This window comes from Lepidothrix coronata, unplaced genomic scaffold, assembly GCF_001604755.1.
Source record: "Lepidothrix coronata isolate B3197 unplaced genomic scaffold, Lepidothrix_coronata-1.0 Scaffold63, whole genome shotgun sequence".
Classification (NCBI taxonomy): domain Eukaryota; kingdom Metazoa; phylum Chordata; class Aves; order Passeriformes; family Pipridae; genus Lepidothrix; species Lepidothrix coronata.
In genome coordinates this window covers 2,968,509-2,986,598 of record NW_016690243.1, presented here as the reverse complement: position 1 = coordinate 2,986,598, position 18,090 = coordinate 2,968,509, and the positions used below count along the sequence as shown (strand labels likewise).

The 18,090-nt window shown below is 37.1% G+C and overlaps 1 protein-coding gene across 5 annotated transcripts in view; it reads right to left on the bottom strand.

Annotated features, from left to right (window-relative positions):
- DOCK4 (dedicator of cytokinesis 4) overlaps window positions 1-18,090 on the bottom strand; it is a 240,175-nt gene that overhangs the window by 119,883 nt on the left and 102,202 nt on the right. For 4 of the 5 annotated variants that reach the window (XM_017817903.1, XM_017817905.1, XM_017817904.1 and 1 more), the window contains exon 8: window positions 16,863-17,014. In XM_017817903.1, the coding sequence (XP_017673392.1) occupies window positions 16,863-17,014 (152 nt within the window). Of the gene's footprint in view, window positions 1-16,862; window positions 17,015-18,090 lie in introns of those variants that run through there. The other variant, XM_017817907.1, reaches the window with a different exon arrangement.

Below are 18,090 nucleotides of genomic sequence, written 5' to 3'. Positions count from 1 at the left end.
CATGCTGTACACATCTAAACTCAGCTGTCTTCCCCCTGAAAATAAGGAAATAACTAATGTTGGAGAGATTAATTTAAGAAGGTCAGCAAGAGATTTTTGTACTATAACTTCCCGTGTATTAGCAGACTAACAATGTGTTCCAAATCTGCAGGCTTAACAGACGCATTTTAAAGAAACACAGCTAAAAATTGTTCTGTTTTCATATGTGACCCCTATTTCCTTAGTATTAGCAGGAAAATATTACCAGTCACATGGTACCAGTCTAGACAGATCCCTTGCTCTATGATTTATAAACACACATCAAAAAAGAACCAGCCAGATTTATACCAGATGGCATATCCTTGTGGCAAAGCTATGACATCAAATAGTCATAGTTCTCAGTATAGCTCCACTTTCAGACATCTTTATAGATGCTCTCTACTTAAATATGGCTTAAAAGTGATTTCTAAAGTAAATAATGAGAGGCAATATGAGAATACTGCTCATAATTCACCAGCTCAAGTTTATCACATTCCAGAACACTGTTAATGGATGTTCATTAGGAACTTGAGTCTGAACTGACTTCATTTACAGCTAAAGGCTCAGTGACTTCATAAAACCCAGATCAGATACAAAATGTTACCCTCATAGTTAGTGGTGAAATCCAGAGAAATGTGGTACAACATATCATAAGTTACTGAAAGATCATAAAGCTTTAAAATATATCCTTAATTAGAGAATAACTGAATGATAAATGTACCAGCACAGCTTAGCAGCACCAGCTAATCCACAGTAAATCAGTCCTTGTATTTTACCTGTTATGCACTTAAAAAACCATACCCACATTTCTAACTGCAAAATGCGAGGCAAAGAGCAAAGGGGGACAGAAAAGGAAGAACGAGTACTATAAAAATAAGATGTCAGCCAATTTCAGATAAAGATCAAAGCATTAACAGTAAAAAAAATAAATAAAACAATCAAAGCTTATCTTCCTGTCCCCTAGTCATGCTGACAACATTGGGGAAGAAGAAGTAAAAAATATTCAAGTGCTAGCTTTATGCAGTGGAACCCAATTTTCACTCCTTAGTTGTACAGTTAAGAAGGAAAAAAAGGAAAAGAGAAAGCAGAAAGGGAGATTGGAGGAAAAGAAAAACGGACTTATGTAGCTGAATCAAACTCCTCCTCTCATATTGTTTTACCTCTTTATTAACTGAAGACAGCCTTGAGAAATTAATTTCTATTACAGTTTTTAAGAACACACCCTACATTATTTAGATATTTCCACTTGTATTTTAACTAAAAGAGGGCATCACACATTTCTCAAAAAGAGTTAGGAAGCAGTAATTTTAAATTATTTTTCATAAGAGACCAAGAACCAGAGGAAGACGATGCAGGTTAAAAAACAGAATACCGGAATCTATCAGCAAGTATTTACAACTAAAGAAAAAACATACACCAGAGGCTGGAGCTTTCAGTGAGCTTAGTCTGCCACCACAGATAAACATTTTGCAGCATAGCATTACCAGTGCACAGACCTACAGATCCTTTAAGCTGAATTACAGTCTTGATTATTATCCTAGTCCCTGACTGAGGTAACAGCATGGATACAAGAAGATTTGCAGTATCTTTCTCCAAAGATGGAAATCAAACCTAAAAAGAAGGGGAGGAATGGGTAAAGTGAAGGAAAACAATAACATTTAAGAAAATTCCCCTCCTTCCAACACCACCTCGCCCCCTATGTTTTCATCATCATTTGGGGGTTTACAAGCAGCAAGTCTGTATTTTTGTACCAACTCTAACATGCCTTTTGCTGGTAGTCAGGGCAACTGTAACATGTTCTTAGTGAGATGATCTGTAAACCAATCATAATACCACTGATGTTCAATATATCCCATGGTTACCTAAATCTGGCTCAAGCATGCCATGGCTGGTGCATATACTATTCTAACACATTCATTTCTGAATGTAACTAATTGTTTAAGCTCCACCAGCTACATGACAGGTCAACTGTTCCACTTTTTTCATCATTACATTTAAAACCAATTATTTCTCCTGTCAGTTTTCAGTTTTTACAATACAATCAGTAAGAGGGTTATTTGCTAATGCATATGAGAGATATAATCGATACCACAGGTTTCTCTTGCTTGGGTTGATTTGTCTGTTTTAAAATGGCATCTATCTACAGATAGATGCAGATCAAAGATCTGCATATATATATCTATACAGATCAAAGATCTGTATAAGTTAGCACCCTTACTCCAACCACAGCAAACAGAAGGTATTCAAGAAAGAATCTTAGAACAGTAGATAGGTAGGTACATTTGTTTCAATGAATATGGTTCTTCCTGAGAGGAACTGAGCTACATCATGAAATACAACTAATTTTGAGCACACCCTCACACCTGAGAATAACACTTCTATGACTTGTTGGTTTGAGGGCTGTATTGGGTCTGGCTGAGCTGGAGTTCATCTCCCCATAGCAGCCCTCACAGTGCTGTGCTTTGCATTGGTAGCCAGAAGGGTGTTGATAACAAACCAGTGTTTTGGCTACTGCTGAGCACAGCATCAGTGTTGTAACATTCCTTCCTCAATCGAGGGCAAGATTCTGGGAGGGGACACAAGTAGGCCAGCCAACCTAATCAAAGGGATATTCCCTACCGTATGACGTCAGCTCAGCCATAAAAGCTAAGGTAAGGAGCAGGAAGGCAGGCATTCATTGTCTCCAGTGGCTGCCTGCTGAGGAACTGTAACACATGCTGAAGCCCTGCTGCTTGGGAGCGTCAACCATCGCTGCTCATGGGAAGTAGAGAATAAACTGTGTTATCTTTCACTTCGCTTTTGCGTGCACAAGCTTTTTGCTTCTGCTTTAAATAAACTGGCTTATCCCAGCTCAGGAGTTGTTTCCACCTTACTCTCTCCCCTGTCCGCTGGGAAGGGGAGTGATAGAGCGGCTGGGTGGGCACCTGGCATCCAGCCAGGGTCAACCCACCACAAGGGCTTATGAAAAATATGATTAAAAGCAGGCTCTGTCTACCTATAAAATACAAAATCAAACCTTTTCAAAAGCATTTGTTTGCTAGACTACAGCTGTGCCTCTTTTTAGAAACTCATTCCTACCATATCTACCTCATTTTACTTATTCACAAATGCAATTCTTTTGTTGCAAAATCCCACGCAGCAGCTCCCAGATACCTGCTGAATAGGACAGTCTAGGCAATCAAGCTGAAGCAAATATGCTTGCTGGAATGCCAACCTCTCAAAAAATATTTGTAACACTAGCTTGAAGGAAAATGTTATTTTCCTGCAACTCAAGAATAGAAGGAGCAATTTATCAAAACTGTCTCACTAATGACAGTGAATTACACAGCATTGCACAGTCAGATAAAACAAATGATTTGTAAAAACACTATGGTTTAACCCCAGCCAGTAGCTCAGCCCCCACACAGCCACCCACTCACTCCTCCACAGTGGGTTGGGGCAGAGAATCAGAAGCTTAAAAGTCAGAAAACTCATGGGTTAAGATAAAGACAGTTTAAGAAGTAAAGCAGAAGCCACACACACAAGCAAAGGAAAATAAGGAATTCATTCACCACTTGCCATGGGCAGGCAGGTGTTCAGCCATCCCCAGGAAAGCAGGGTTTTGTCACAGGTAACGGTGACTGGAGAAGACAAATGCCATCACTCCAGAAATACCCCTCTTCCTTCTTTTTCTTCCCTCAGCTTTATATGTTGAGTATGATGTCATATGGTCTGGGATATCTCTGAGGTCAGTTGGGATCACCTGTCCCGGCTGTGTCCCCTCCCAACACCTTGTGCACCCCCAGTCTCCTCGCTGGTGGGGTGAGAGGCAGAAAAGGATTTAACCCTGTGTAAGCTCTGCTTAGCAATAGTTAAAATAGCCTGGTGTTACCAATCCTGTCCTCAGAACCAATCCAAAACACAGCACCATACCAGGTACTGTAAAGAAAATGAACAGACTCAGCCAAAATCAGCATAAAAAAGATATATTATTAAAACAACTAAACCTCTTAAAGGCAGGACAAAGCTTTTTGATCACCTGGCAATGAAGGGCAATATAAATTTGTAGAAAAGATCTTACAGAAACTACCACGAGGCCAAAACATTTGGCAGGAGGATACAGCTGTGCAAAACATCCCTTTCATACATTCTTCCCTTTACATGAATCATGTCTGTTTATACTACTGCTGTTGATGAGTATGTAAAACTGAGCCACAAATAGAATTAGTTAATTGTGAGGGATAAATAAAATATATATTTGTTATTAATATATTGATATTGATATCCCTGCCCATTGCAAGGTGAATGGAACTAGATGATGTTTTTGGACTTCTTCTAACCCAACCCATCCCATGATTCTATTGAAAGCTAAAAAAATTTAAAACATTAATAGGTACAAAGGAGAAACAAGATAGACCTATAGAAACCTAGCATGCCAACTCACTGATTTTGACATTTCTCATTGGTCCTGGTATGTTCCTGTCAAAAGTTTCTAAACACAAAGCAGTTTTCAGGTCAAAACCAGACTCAGGGAAAGAAAGGAAAAAAAAACCCTCACACAATAAGGTAAGCAGCTTGAATACCCATGGGGTACCTAAGACAATGCAATGAATAGGGCACACTGACTGACTGGGCCAGCACTTCAAGGTTCTTGCTGCTGACACAGAAGAACTCCACAGCAGGCAGTTCAAGACACTATCCTCAAGAAAAAAGTACTATTCATTTGAGACAAATCCTTCACATCCCAGTTTGACTGGGACCAAGAAACAGTCTTTTGCTAATCTCCACTAATAATTCCTGTGCCAAAATTTCTCATCATCTAGGATTCAAGTAGAGAGACTTTTACTACTACACTACTCCTGCCAAGAAAAGGCTGACTGACCATGTATGCCCCAACTATATTTCTGCACATAGGAATCTTTCTGCTCACAATAAGTAATTGGAAAAAATTATGCACATTTTCTGAAGGGAAGCTTTGGAAGTTTCTGGAACTTCAGGTTTCTCTTTTAAGCTGCTTTTTATAAGCCTGTATCTACACGTCAAATACATTCTTGTCCACAAGGGCAAATTGCCACATGTCTTAAACAAAGCCAACAATGAAATAATTAAGCCTGCTTATATATTGAGTGTGTGTACATATATATATCTCCCAATATGTAGGATTATGTTTTTTAAATTAGCAACCACATTCACAAATGCACATACCAAGTTAGCCATCTAAAGAGGTATTTTTATTCCATATGCATAAAGAGCAGTGGTAAAAGAGCAGCTCTCTTGCCAAAGTGGCCTTTACATTTCCTTTGAGATGTGTCAACCCTCCTGCTAAAATCAGGACTATCTCTTGAATGAGCAAGAAGTAAATAAAACCAGGCTGGCTTTGTTTTATCTTGTTTCTGAGGAGGGACAAACCTGAGTAATAAGTGGCTAAACTAGAATGGAGGACTCCTTTAAGAGTCTGCTAGCAAGAAAAAACAAGATGCTTCATCTCTCCTGTATCTATGAGGTATAGATATATACATGCACTGTAGCACAGTTTTAATACAGTTCAAGATTAGATATTTTTGTGGACATTGCACAGGAAATTGAAAATAACATCGAGCTACTCTATGCTGTGATCCAGTAAAAGTGCAGTTATGCTTTTGTGGAAATATTATAACAGAAAAGTAGCCCTGAGCTAGTTCATTGCTTCTGGTTCTCAGGGGTTGTTCCCTCTACCAGAAATCCTTTAGCTTAAATCCCTGTCCTGCTTAGTAGGCAGGAGAAAGTCAGGATCCAAGAGTACTTCAAAACAAAAAGCATCCATGGATAATGTGGAGGTATCTGACCAATAATTTTCAAGGAACAATATTAGCAAAGTGAAGGTTACACATGCTAAAAGTATTATTTTAAGGGCAAAAGGCAGAGTAGCCTATCACCTAATGATAGATTAAAAGTTATAAGGAGCACCTCAATGGTGTGTTTATGTAGCATACAATATGGCATTGTAATGGGCACACATTCATGTACATGAATTTTTATACAGAAAAAGAGTTGCATTGCTGGAAAAGTACAACAAAGTCCAGTCCGAACTCTGTCTCTCTAGTCAGTGTTCAAACCCCCCAGAAGTTCTGTGCTCTTGGTCCCAGGTACCTGTGTCTGACACACACTTCAATCATATCCTTCAACAACTGGAAAACACCACATCCACTTTTTTCCCCAGAATGATATCAATTCTTATAGATAATGGTAGAAACAAACCCCTCTTTTTATGAAGGGTTAATTATTTATAGAGGCTCTGAATTTCCATGACATTCAGAAACACAAAACTTAAACATCAGAAAATCAGATATAGAAGAAGAAACCATATACAGGAACAGAAGATCTGAATATCAGCTAATGTGCTCATGAAAGTATGTTCACATATGATAAATTATTTCTCCTTCTCTCTCCAGCTTCTGTATTTGGGATACATTGCACCATCTAAAATTATTTCCAAAACTGGATTTCAAGTGCCCTCCCCATCATTTCCCAAACCTAATTTGTTCTCTTCTCTGATGTTGGAATAAAATAAAGAATTAAGTGTCTGAAAAGAAGATGGAAAGGAACAACAGATTCACACATTGTAGACCTGGGTGTCCCGGTGGACACCAAGTTGAACATGAGCCAGAAATGTGCCCTTGTGGCACAGGAGGCCAATGTTATCCTGGGGTGCGCTAGGCATAGTATTGCCAGCAGGATGAGGGAAGTGATCCTTTTCCTTTCTACTCAGCACTGATTATACCACACCTGAACATGACTAAGGAACTAGATAGAAAGGCTGTGAAAGCTGGAACCGTTTAGCTTGGAGAAGAGAAGGCTCAGAGGGGATCTTATTAATATATCTGAATATATCTGAAGGGATGGTGCAAAGAGGACAGTCAGGCACTTTTCAGTGGTGCCCGGTGAGGCAAAGACATAACCTGAAGCACAGGAGGTTCCCCCTAAGCATCAGGAAACAAATTTTTTACTGAGAGTGTCTTACCAGGCCTTGCTCCCCAACACGACAGACTCAACAGCAGGGAACCTGCACCTCCAAGCCGCCGGAAGGAAAAAGAGCGAAGGCCTTTCCTCCTTTCTTCTTATAGCCTGGCTTAGGTAAAAATCGCAGGGAATACTGGGTAAATCTGGACCCTTCCTTGGTTACAAACTGGTCACCAAGGAAGGCCCAGACCAAACTACCACAGAAACTTAAAAGCGATCTGGACATGATTGCAGGCAACCAGCTCTAGACAGGTTAGACCAGATGACTTCTGGACTTCCCTTTCAGCCTCAACCATTCCATGATTTTGTGGTTATATGTAAGTACCACATAAAGGCAGCACAGATATACAGCTGGGTCATTTTGGTGTTTATGGAAATATGGTTCTTAACAACATTCTTTTCCATTTTCCACTTCTGCAAGTTAGTAACTGCCATGATGCAAAATTTTACCACTTGTTTACTTGCCCTGAAGTTTCAAATGACTATAATTAATGAACAGCAACATGTGACTTATTCTTTATGAGCCAGATGGCCAGGGTTCCTCTCCTGTACCTTTTTAATAACTTCTGTAGCCTTGCACTGAGTATACACCCTACAGCTTCACAAATATATTCTCCATCTCCTTTGGGGTCTAGTGATCAGCATGACTTGGAAGCAACAAAGAATTTAACTATTCGAGCCTCCTGCTTTTAGAGTGCTGATGTCTGGAGTATTGATCCTAAGTAAACCAGATACTAAAACTCAAGTGTAACCCACTCACATATATAAAATAATATTGAACCTTTGAGATCTTGCTCAAGAGAGGCCATAAGGATATCTTTGTAGAAAGACATCTTGTATTGTCAGCAGTGAAACTTCTGTATAGAGGAAATGTATTATCAGCTTGATTCAAGAGACGTCCAAGCCCTTCCTTGCTGCTGTTAACAGCAATAGTCACTTGGGTAAACTTTCATCAGAGGGATGACTAAAAGTCAGGTTTTTTGAGCTGTGATAGAACAGAGCAGGTCTCAGGTTTAAAGATGCCGATGGAGGTTGCAAAAACATGTCTTTAAACATTCACTTACTATACCAAAATCCTTTAAGATTGTTGTAGAATAAGGGAGGGAGGGAGTACTTGTTCCTTAAAGGGACAAAAACAGCATGTTTTTTTCAAATATTTAAAAATTAGAACACTGAGTAGTAAATATTTTGACGAACAAAATGTGGATTTCAGCTTTAAGCAAAAGATTTAACTGAATTAAATTAACAGCAAAACTGAAAGAAGAAATGCATTAAAAGATTGATGATGTGTACATCACTAAACAGGTAAGACTGAGAGTACAGCAAAGGAAGGGTAATATTTTTATTCCTTGATATGGTCTTGAGTATACACAATCATTAAGGATATAACTAAAAGCTCACAGGAAAGAAAATGCAGTTGGCTTTCATTGGCCTTGGATAAACAGCCTATTCCTCTTTGTGCTGTTTAAGAATCTGTGCTCATTTGAGAGCCATATGATAGTTACAAACAAGGTTGTTCAAGGTGACAGAAAAAGGAGGATTAGCATGCCAACTTATCTCCATTCCTCAGACAAAGGGGGCCAGAGGCATCAATCATTTCTGATAAGATGCTCATATCATATTGACACAGACACAAAGTGTACATCAATGAAAGGAAATCTTAACACGCTCTATCTTTCTGAAGCATTGCCTTGAAATTTTCCCATTAATAGCACTGTTACACGGAAAAAAATATAACTTTAAAAAATTGGTTTAGAAAAGACAATGCTACATAAAAACTGTTTGTTATATTGCAGATTTAAGAATTTCTATAGCAGTATGTTGGCATAACACAGATCCACAAAGTCTACATAAATGTAAAGGTCAGCAGAGCAACTGGGACTGTGAGCAGAAGATGATGCAGCATTCTTACACAAACTCATCAATGCCAAGAACAGTCTGCAGTCTGAATTGAACACAGGTAGGTAGCAACCTAATACCCTCCATTCCATTTTTCATAACACACTACCCAGTGTTGCTAGTGTTTTCAAAATTCTCTTAAAAAAACGGTCAAGATCTCTAGATTTGTGCTACAAATATCAATAGTCTTACAGGATCTACACTGGAAAGGTAGGCATTTCCAAGGACATTGGGATAACTTGATTTTTTTAACACAGTCATCTGGTAAATGTGTTCTTCGAGGTTTTTTTGTTTTCTTTTTTTTTGTAACAGCAGAGTATTCTTACAGCAAGAAATAAAGTTAACACAGCCCCAGTGAATAATGCACACTGTCTGGAAAATAGCTAAGCTGTTACTTTGTCCCTTGCAACTTGTTAAACGAATTCTATTAAAAGCTAATAAGTGAGATCTTTCCAGGATCTGATAAAAAAAAATCAATACATTTTTGATTAAAGGATTGGTGTTCTTAGAGCTCCATTGTAAATGGGCCCCCTGGCTATACTAAGGTCATCACTGTTGCAACAAACTGCTGTATTGGGGAAATGATAGTAGTATCTGTGGAGGGAAAGCACGTAATCTCACCTTTATTTCTCTGAAAATCTGCCACTACAGAACTGGTAACTGTGTAAGCTCTTGAACTATCTATTACTGGCTTTTTAAGTGTGATACAACTGCAGAAAGAGAAGTTTGTTTCATTAACTTGTGTGCTGGTAAGAGAAAATAATATCCCCAAAGCCAGCAATCATCACCACATTCATACACTTCAGTACTCTAAATATTGGGAATCTAAGCATCTTTATATTCCAAGGAACAGAAAAATCTCAAAAACTTCACAAATCTGATAAATGAGCACACACAACAACTGATTTATAAAGCAGCTAATAAAGAGCATCAGAATACAGGATTGTTGCATTGTGCTCAAGTGTTGCAAACACACATTTCTAGTCTTCCTTTGGAGCTGTAACAACGGCCTATCTCTCACCTAAAGTTTAAACTTAGCTATTTTCTCATTAAATGCATCTCACATTAAATAAACTGCATTCAGGTCTCTATAATCCCTTTTAACTCTGAAATAGTTTTTGTAATGTGATTGTAGTGGCTAAAAAAAACCCAGTAAACTCCCAAAGTAAAGTACAGCTGAGTTACTCTATGCTTACAGGATTTTCCCCCCTTCAAACTATGACTCTGTAATATCCATCTTACATACACTATCTTACCTGATCTACATCATCAGGTTAGTTTGAATCAGGTGCTTTTGAAGAAAATCTTTTGATCATCCTCACATTTTGATTCACAACCCAGAACAGTCTAAGCTAGTGAACTGACTTTCTTCTGCATGAAACCAAACTAGAACATATGCTCTTGCCACTCGGTCCACACAACCACAGATTTAGTCCACAGTAAAATCCTTAAAACATTTACACAGGTTAACATCGGATCTAGCATGAACTGCTGCTCTATAAATCCACTCCTACTGGCTGGCAGTACTTGCCTAAGGAGATGGCAGTCTTAGACTTTCAAACTATTCATCTACTTACAACTAAATCAGATGATATAAAAACAAATTTGCAAAGCTCTATACTAAATTGGTAAGTCTTTATGATTTTGCTTTTCTCAAACACTTGCTGAGCATGCCAAATTCCAGGAACAGATTTTATAAAAGCATTTAACAACACAAAGTCTGGATCCATACAGGGTATGTCTGAGCTCACATACTTTAGGAACAAACTAGGATGTTGTACAACCCTAAGTAGACAGTAAAAGCTCAGCCATAGTCAGGAAAACAGGACTGAACTGAAAGACAAACAAGCCTTAAGAGATGTGATCATGGACCTCTTTCATTTTCCAGCTACAGTAATAACACCATTTTAAAACTGTGTGTGCTAAAATATTTCCATCAGGATTCTAATAGTGAAATTAGTTCTAAAAATTAAAAGTATCAAGATAGCTTTTTATTTTCCTAAAGAACAAAAAAACCAAGGAATACACAAACAGGACTTGTGACCTTAACAGAAATAAGAGAAGAAGAGGAATGTAAGGCTCAAAGACACAAGAGTGCATAAAACAAAGAATTTTATTGGGACAAGTCATATGGCTGTATCATGTTAAAGCAGTGCCACTCACAACTTGCTCTACACCCCACTTAGGGGTTATTACTGTTCTAGGAAAGGAAACTGCAGAGCAGAAGGAGGGAGAGGCAAAGGGAACATGATACCAGAACACACCAGGGAAAACTCTAGGAATCATCAGGGGCTGACTTCAGCTGTTTATTGTTAATTTAAGAGATAGCAAAAATCATTCCTGGCAGCTAGTTTAGCCAGAAAATATGGATATATACATATGCATACATACCAAGTGAAATTAGCATGCACCAGTTAAGTAGAAAATGAATTACTTGCAACTGTAGTCTTAACGCATCAAGTGCACAAGCATGTCATCACTCAGATTTAAATACTTGACTTAAATACTATTAGTTTTCTTGCTTCTGTACAAGTAGAATATTCATGTTCAAAAAAAGACTTTTAAAGTGTGAAGAGACATATTGGACAGTCATATCAATATAGAAATGGTCTGAAAAACAGTATTTATTATTACTGTTTATTAACAACAATAATAAAGTCAGAAATAAACCTGTATTTTATTATTACCTCTAACTTAGTACAACAGAACTGATGTCATTGTGAACACCAATACATTTAGAAACAGTTATTTTTAACAGCAATTTCCAGCAACAAAATGAAGTCTGGAGAAAAGTACAGTCCCATACTATCCCCCCAAAATGGAAAGTGATCCTAAAAGAGTATTTACCTCTATCTTAGTAAAGTTGATAGAAAAACATCCCTATTGCCAAAGTGGGTGCTGGTCACACTAAGTCAGGTGCAAGCTGCTACCAATCCAGAGAAATCTTTAGCTAGAAAGTCTGAAGGTCGAAAAGAACCCTAAGCATCACTGGTTTTGTCACTATCTGACATCAGATTTCTTCTCTGTGAAAGTCACCGTGAAATGCATTTCAAAATGTTTTTCGCATCTCACCAGAAAACATATTATTATCTAATTCTCAGTACATGTTGGAAAAATTAAGAGCATTTATATGTGTGATAAAAATGAAAAATTATTTAATTTCGAATATAGTGATGATCTATTCAAAACACTAAAAGAATACTAAGACACATTATCAAAACCAGAATAATTGTTTAATGCTTTTATGACTTTAATTTCCATCTCTTACTTATTTTAAAAAGTACTATCCTAGAAATGCACTGGTAGGTCACACAGTGAGAACACCAATTTATATGTTAAATTAGAAGAATTCTCCTTAAACATATACGTTGCCTACTACAACACAATAACAAAAGAGATAACACACCATGTATTCTATTTTAACCAAAAAAAATCAGTATATACTGAAGCAACAACAGTAAATTTGTACATATATTTATTACTTTTGATCCATCTACCCTTACAAATATTTTAAGAGTAAATTCAGAGTGCTTTTTCTTATGGATTTTACTCTTAAGGGCTACTGTCAAAAAGTCAGATAACTAACACTGAGAATTTATAACGTTTATGACTTCAGTATCAACTCTTTCTGAACTTGAAGCCTTAAACTTTATTAAGATCTAAAGTAGTGAAACAGAAAACAAAAAAGAAATAGGACGGATTCAGATCAAAATTGCTTCAGGGTATGCTGAGCAGCTCTTTAATCAATACAATCTATGGATTCTAAGGAGCCATCCAAAATGCCCTAAAGAAGATGCAGACATATCATCAGCTGAACTGCTTTCTAGGTTTTGCTGACTATAACTAGGTGTCTGCAGACAGTAACAGGAGCCTAGAGATGCAATTCACACAAAGACCTAAAGTTTAGATGTCTTTGGAGCTGGATTCCAATCCTAAAGTCCATTGATTCACCATGAAACCTTCTGAAATTAGACAAAAAGGAAACACTAAGCATTAGCATATGTCTTAATCCTGGCATCTTACTCGTCACCGCAGAAAGATACCTCCATCTACACAGATTCCAGAGCTGATGACGTGTCCACTCCTCCTCCTGCCACCCACCTGAAGACATACTCGTATTTTCTTTCAGGACTAATTCTTGTCTAATAACTACACAGAAAAACAAAAGATGATGAAGACGAGGAAATGCTAAATTTAAATACAAAGCACTTTGAATTTTTTTTTATTTATTTTTTAAATAAAGAGGAACAAGAGTGCAGTACAGTTGAAGAACAGATTTATATTAGTAGGTTGGGGTTTTCTTTAAGAAAACAAAGATCCATGACCAATTTCTCACTCTGCCTTTGAATATTTAAACTTACATTTTCTATCTTCCAAAGAATCTGGGACTGTCTCCTAAGCGACAGCAATCTTCATTGTATAAAATGTAAAAAGAACAAAAATTACTACTATTCTCCTTTTCCTCCTCCGGTTGTCTTTAAAAGACAAACTGTGGCTAACATTGCATCATGTTAGAATCCAGTCCTGCCAAGAATACTTACTGAACTTAGTTCTTGTGGCAAAACACATGGGTCACAAGTATTAGAGACAAATTTTAGGCTGACATTCATGGTCATAGTTTTCAATTTGGTATCTAATTTTTTTTCTACTCTATACACCTATATTCCTTTAATCTGTCTTGGCATGTAATGATGTTATATTTTCTTATTAGACACTCAAATCTAGTCCCACTAAGTCAAATGCAAGAACTGTTAACACATTGTGTTTTCTGCTCATAAGTTGGTTTGTCTCAACTGCTGTGGCACATTTTTTTCAGAGAGAATCTGTAACTGTACAACAACAACAAAAAGTTTCACTAGCTTTCATTGCTCAGTGACTGTTCTCTTAGTCCAATCAGTTCTTGATGTTGCCTGAGAAAACTATAGTTTTACAATGGTCTAAGGACAATCCTATTCTTGCACTTTAACAAAAATTTCAGCTATTAGACCATATATTCCCTATGTTATGAAATACCTTCTTTTCTCCTTGTTTTTCCAAAGCACAGACTTTTCCACAAGGTAACATGCTATCCACATTAATAATAACAGATATTTTCAAAACAAAGGAAGAGCAACATCAAACCCTTTCAAAGTATTTGACACTATAGCTGATCAGAAAAATCAGAAACTGCAAATCTGCCAAGTTGCTGTCTGAGAATGAAATTATTTTCTGCATGCTAGTAAAAATTACATCCTCTCATCACTAATGTATAAATACTCAAAATTTAATGAACATATTCTGTATAAACTCTGTAACAATATACAGATAGATTTATGCAAATACATTGAAAAAAAAATGTCACTAAGAAAAATGCCACAAAATATCCTTTATACACTGTGCTTCTTGCAGGCCAGTACCCTGAAGAAGCCAGGTGAACTGTGAGCTCAAACATACTATGTTTCCTTCTGAATTGTTTTGGATCAGAGGATCCTACCCAGAGAATGCTTTTTCTAGCACTAGTCTGGAGATGCAACTACTACCTCTTTTTGCAGATACTTGCCCCAACTCAGCATCTACAATTGCAACTCAGTTAAACTGTGATACTTGAACAAATATTTCTGTTCAAACAGTGGAATGCATGAAACTGATAAAACAAAAAAACCCAACCAACCAACCAAACAAACAAAAAAAACCCCAAAACACAAAACCAAAACGCAACAAAACAAAAGGCTGTAGAAAAAGATATCCAATCATTTAAAAAAAATCAGGTAATGTTGCTTCTAGTCCTCCAACAATCTTTTAAAGCTGCTATTTCGATTGTATCCATATGTACTAACAAAAATTATACATTGTACCATACTGTTGTGCACCAAGACCAACTAGCTTTGGTTTAACACCATGATAAACTTGTTAAGTCAATTCCAGGTCTAGACCAGACCAGCCTGGACACCTCTGAATTCCACAGTTCATTCTGTGATACAGGTATACCTTGCACTTAATTTGTTACTGTAACAAATTAATTTGTTACTCTTGGGTTCAGCTTTTTCAACGTGTTGAGAGGTTTGTTTGTTTCTTGGAAGGGTTTTTTGTTGTGGGGTTCTATCTTTGTTTGATTTGCACATGTGCAAACTACCATCACAAAGCTTATCCTGTCATTCCACCCATGCCCTAGAAGGCAGTTCGGATTTGTAACAACACGCTTCTTCAAGGTTTGCCAGTAATGGGATGAGGAAGTTCACACAGTAAGCAGCTGCAAACAGGCACTGGAGTCAGGAATCAATAACTAAAGGTCAGATCACAGTAAGCATGTGAGAAACAGCTCTAGAATTTGTGCTTTCATGTAACATGAAATCCAATCCATTTGCTTTCATACCACCACTACTGCCTTAACCTTGTTCTCAGCAATCCATATCACCCCAAATTGTTTTCTGTCAAAGTCTGCAGCTCTCTCCTAAATCTATCACCTGCTGTGGCATTCACTGGAGTGAACACAAATGATGTGTCTTGATGCACATTTAATCTTCAGAAACGACAGTAAACTGCATTTTGGTGACGACTGTCTAAATTACAGGCCAGAATGAAATATCAGTATTTAGCAGCTAACACTGTAACAATAGCTGTGTATATATGATCTCACTAACAGTAAAAATTAATGTACTCAGTATACCCTTCCTTCAAAGCACTGGTTAGTTATCTTGCCTGCGCTGCAAAGCACAGACAGAATTTTGTCAAATTCAGCCCAACTTCCACATGGGTCCCCAGATTCCTATTGCCATATGTAAGACAACAACCTGTGGGAAGGACTCACATGGGAGAATTTCATAGAGAACTGTCTTCTGTGGGAGGGATCCCACCCTGGAGCAGGGGAGGAATGTGAGGAGTCCTCCCCCTGAGCAGGAAGGAGCGGCAGAGACAACATGTGATGAACTGACTGCAGCCCCCATTCCCTGTTCCCCTGCACTGCTGTGGGGGTGGGTGATGGAGAGATAATCAGGAATGAAGTTGAGCACAGAAAGAAGGGGGGGGTGGGGAAAAAGATCTTTTAAGTTTGGGGTTTATTTCTCATTATCCCACACTGATATGATTGGTAATATTAATTTTCCCCTAGTAAAGTCTGTTTTGCCTGTAACAGTAATTAGTGAGTGATCTCTTTCTGTCCTTATTTTCACCCATGAGCCTTTTGTTCTATTTTCTCTCCCCTGTCCAGCTGAGGAGGGGAGTGACGTAACAGCTGTGGTTGGCTGGAGATCAGGGTCAACCTACCACACCCATCACCCCTGCACAACCACTTAATGGTTCAGACTTCCTGGCATATTCCTCAAACAGAACTTATTAGGTTCTTGCATTAACTGTGCTCTCCTCCTGTGCTCTTATTTATTAAGTGCATAGCAGTTTCACTACTGATCACTCCCATGTTTTCTGTTTTCTCTCTTGGCCAATATTCTGTTGAAAGTAGAAATAAATACTAAATATTTAAAAAATCAAAGGTTATCAAGACTCTCACAGAATTTAAGCTCTAGGACTAACAGAAAAAGAATGGTTCAGCTCCCAGCTGAAAAAATTGGCCAAACAAACCCGAAGTGGATGTGATATTGGGTGAGACTTCATCTCACAAATATGACAGAGCAAGTAACAGTTCAAAGTTCTGAATGTGCACTGACTAGAAGAGAGGAAAATAGATACCGAAAAATGACCTTTAGGTCCCAGCACTAACATTCATTCTGTATGCATACATGTATATATATTCCTACATAAACAAAACCAACTGAAAACTGAAATAGATAAACAAGACAGCAAAATATACATTTCTTTAAACCTAAAATTATTACACATAACAACTGAATTTCAGAAAGAAGCAAAAAATTCTCTTAAATCAAGAATATCTTCTTATTATTTCTTAATGTGCAATTTGGTACCTGGGTCAAAACATACAGTATATATTGTAAAACTTACGGAAAATCAGTATTTGAGTAAAAACCACATGGTACCTGATAGGTCGATTTTCTTTACTGTCAAAGAGCGAGAAGATTACTTCCAGTTCCTCTCCCAGATTGGAGCACATTAAACTCTTCATCTGAACAAAAAGATGATGGCTGCTAGCAGGTACTGGTGTGTCTTTTTTCCGATGACGATGTTCCATCTAAAAATACCACAAACACAGAGACCAGTTTGAATTAAAATCTCAAAACAAAAAGAGGTAAGAAATGTAATATAGAGCTACTTTCTTAATCCAAATTATTATTTTTTATTCAGTATTTATTTGTAATAGGGTTTTTCTTTTTTTTTTTTTTTATCTGAGAAGAAGAACACAAGGAAGTTACTTTCTCAGTGTTGCACCGCATCATAGTTATCTCTAGGAGAAAAACAGTAACCTCTAGAAGTTTACCTTTTTTCTCCTCTGAAAATTCTCAGACACTTTAAAGCTTTGTGCTGTAACAATATAGTATTTCATAGCTGGTTTAAACAGTTAATGATCTGATACTCTAGTTTTCAAACACATAAAAAATGCTTTTGTAGAAGACTAGATACCAGTATTTTAAAACGGAAAAAAGTAATCACATCCATATTTTACAACCTTTGGCAAACTGCTAAATAGAAGCTAATAAATTATTTTGATTTGACTTCATAGTTCATACCTTCAGCATTTTAATCACCCATTAAGAGCAGGAAAATATTAAGTTGTACTATTTCTCTCTTACATCATACCAAAAATAATTTTAAATCGCATTGTTTCTAAGCTACTTAGCATTAATACCAAGGTTATCTTTTTTCCCCTTTTTTATTTTTCAAAGTACACTCCTGAGTTCCATTATTAGTGTTCCAGGTTATTTTTCCTCTGTAGGTTTCTTCTTATGTTTAATGGTTCCGCACTGTATTTCATCTAGTGCTTCAACAGGATTCCATAATATTGCATATGACTTTGAAACTACTCAAAGGTATACCGATTCTAGCAGGAAGATTTTATTATTAGGCTTGACATTACAACTTATCAACACAAGTAGTTAAAAGTTTTAAAAAAAATATTATCATTTCAGCTCCACAAAAAAAATATGTGACAATGATACTTCATGGGTTTTTTTCTACTTAAATACAAAAGTTATCATAAATACAATTTAGTTTAAATGAAAGCTTAAGTCTTAAGCACATAAGGCTCTGAAATGTGTATCTGTAACAGCTGCAGTACTTAAATATGAGCCAAAGCCTACATAAATGAAT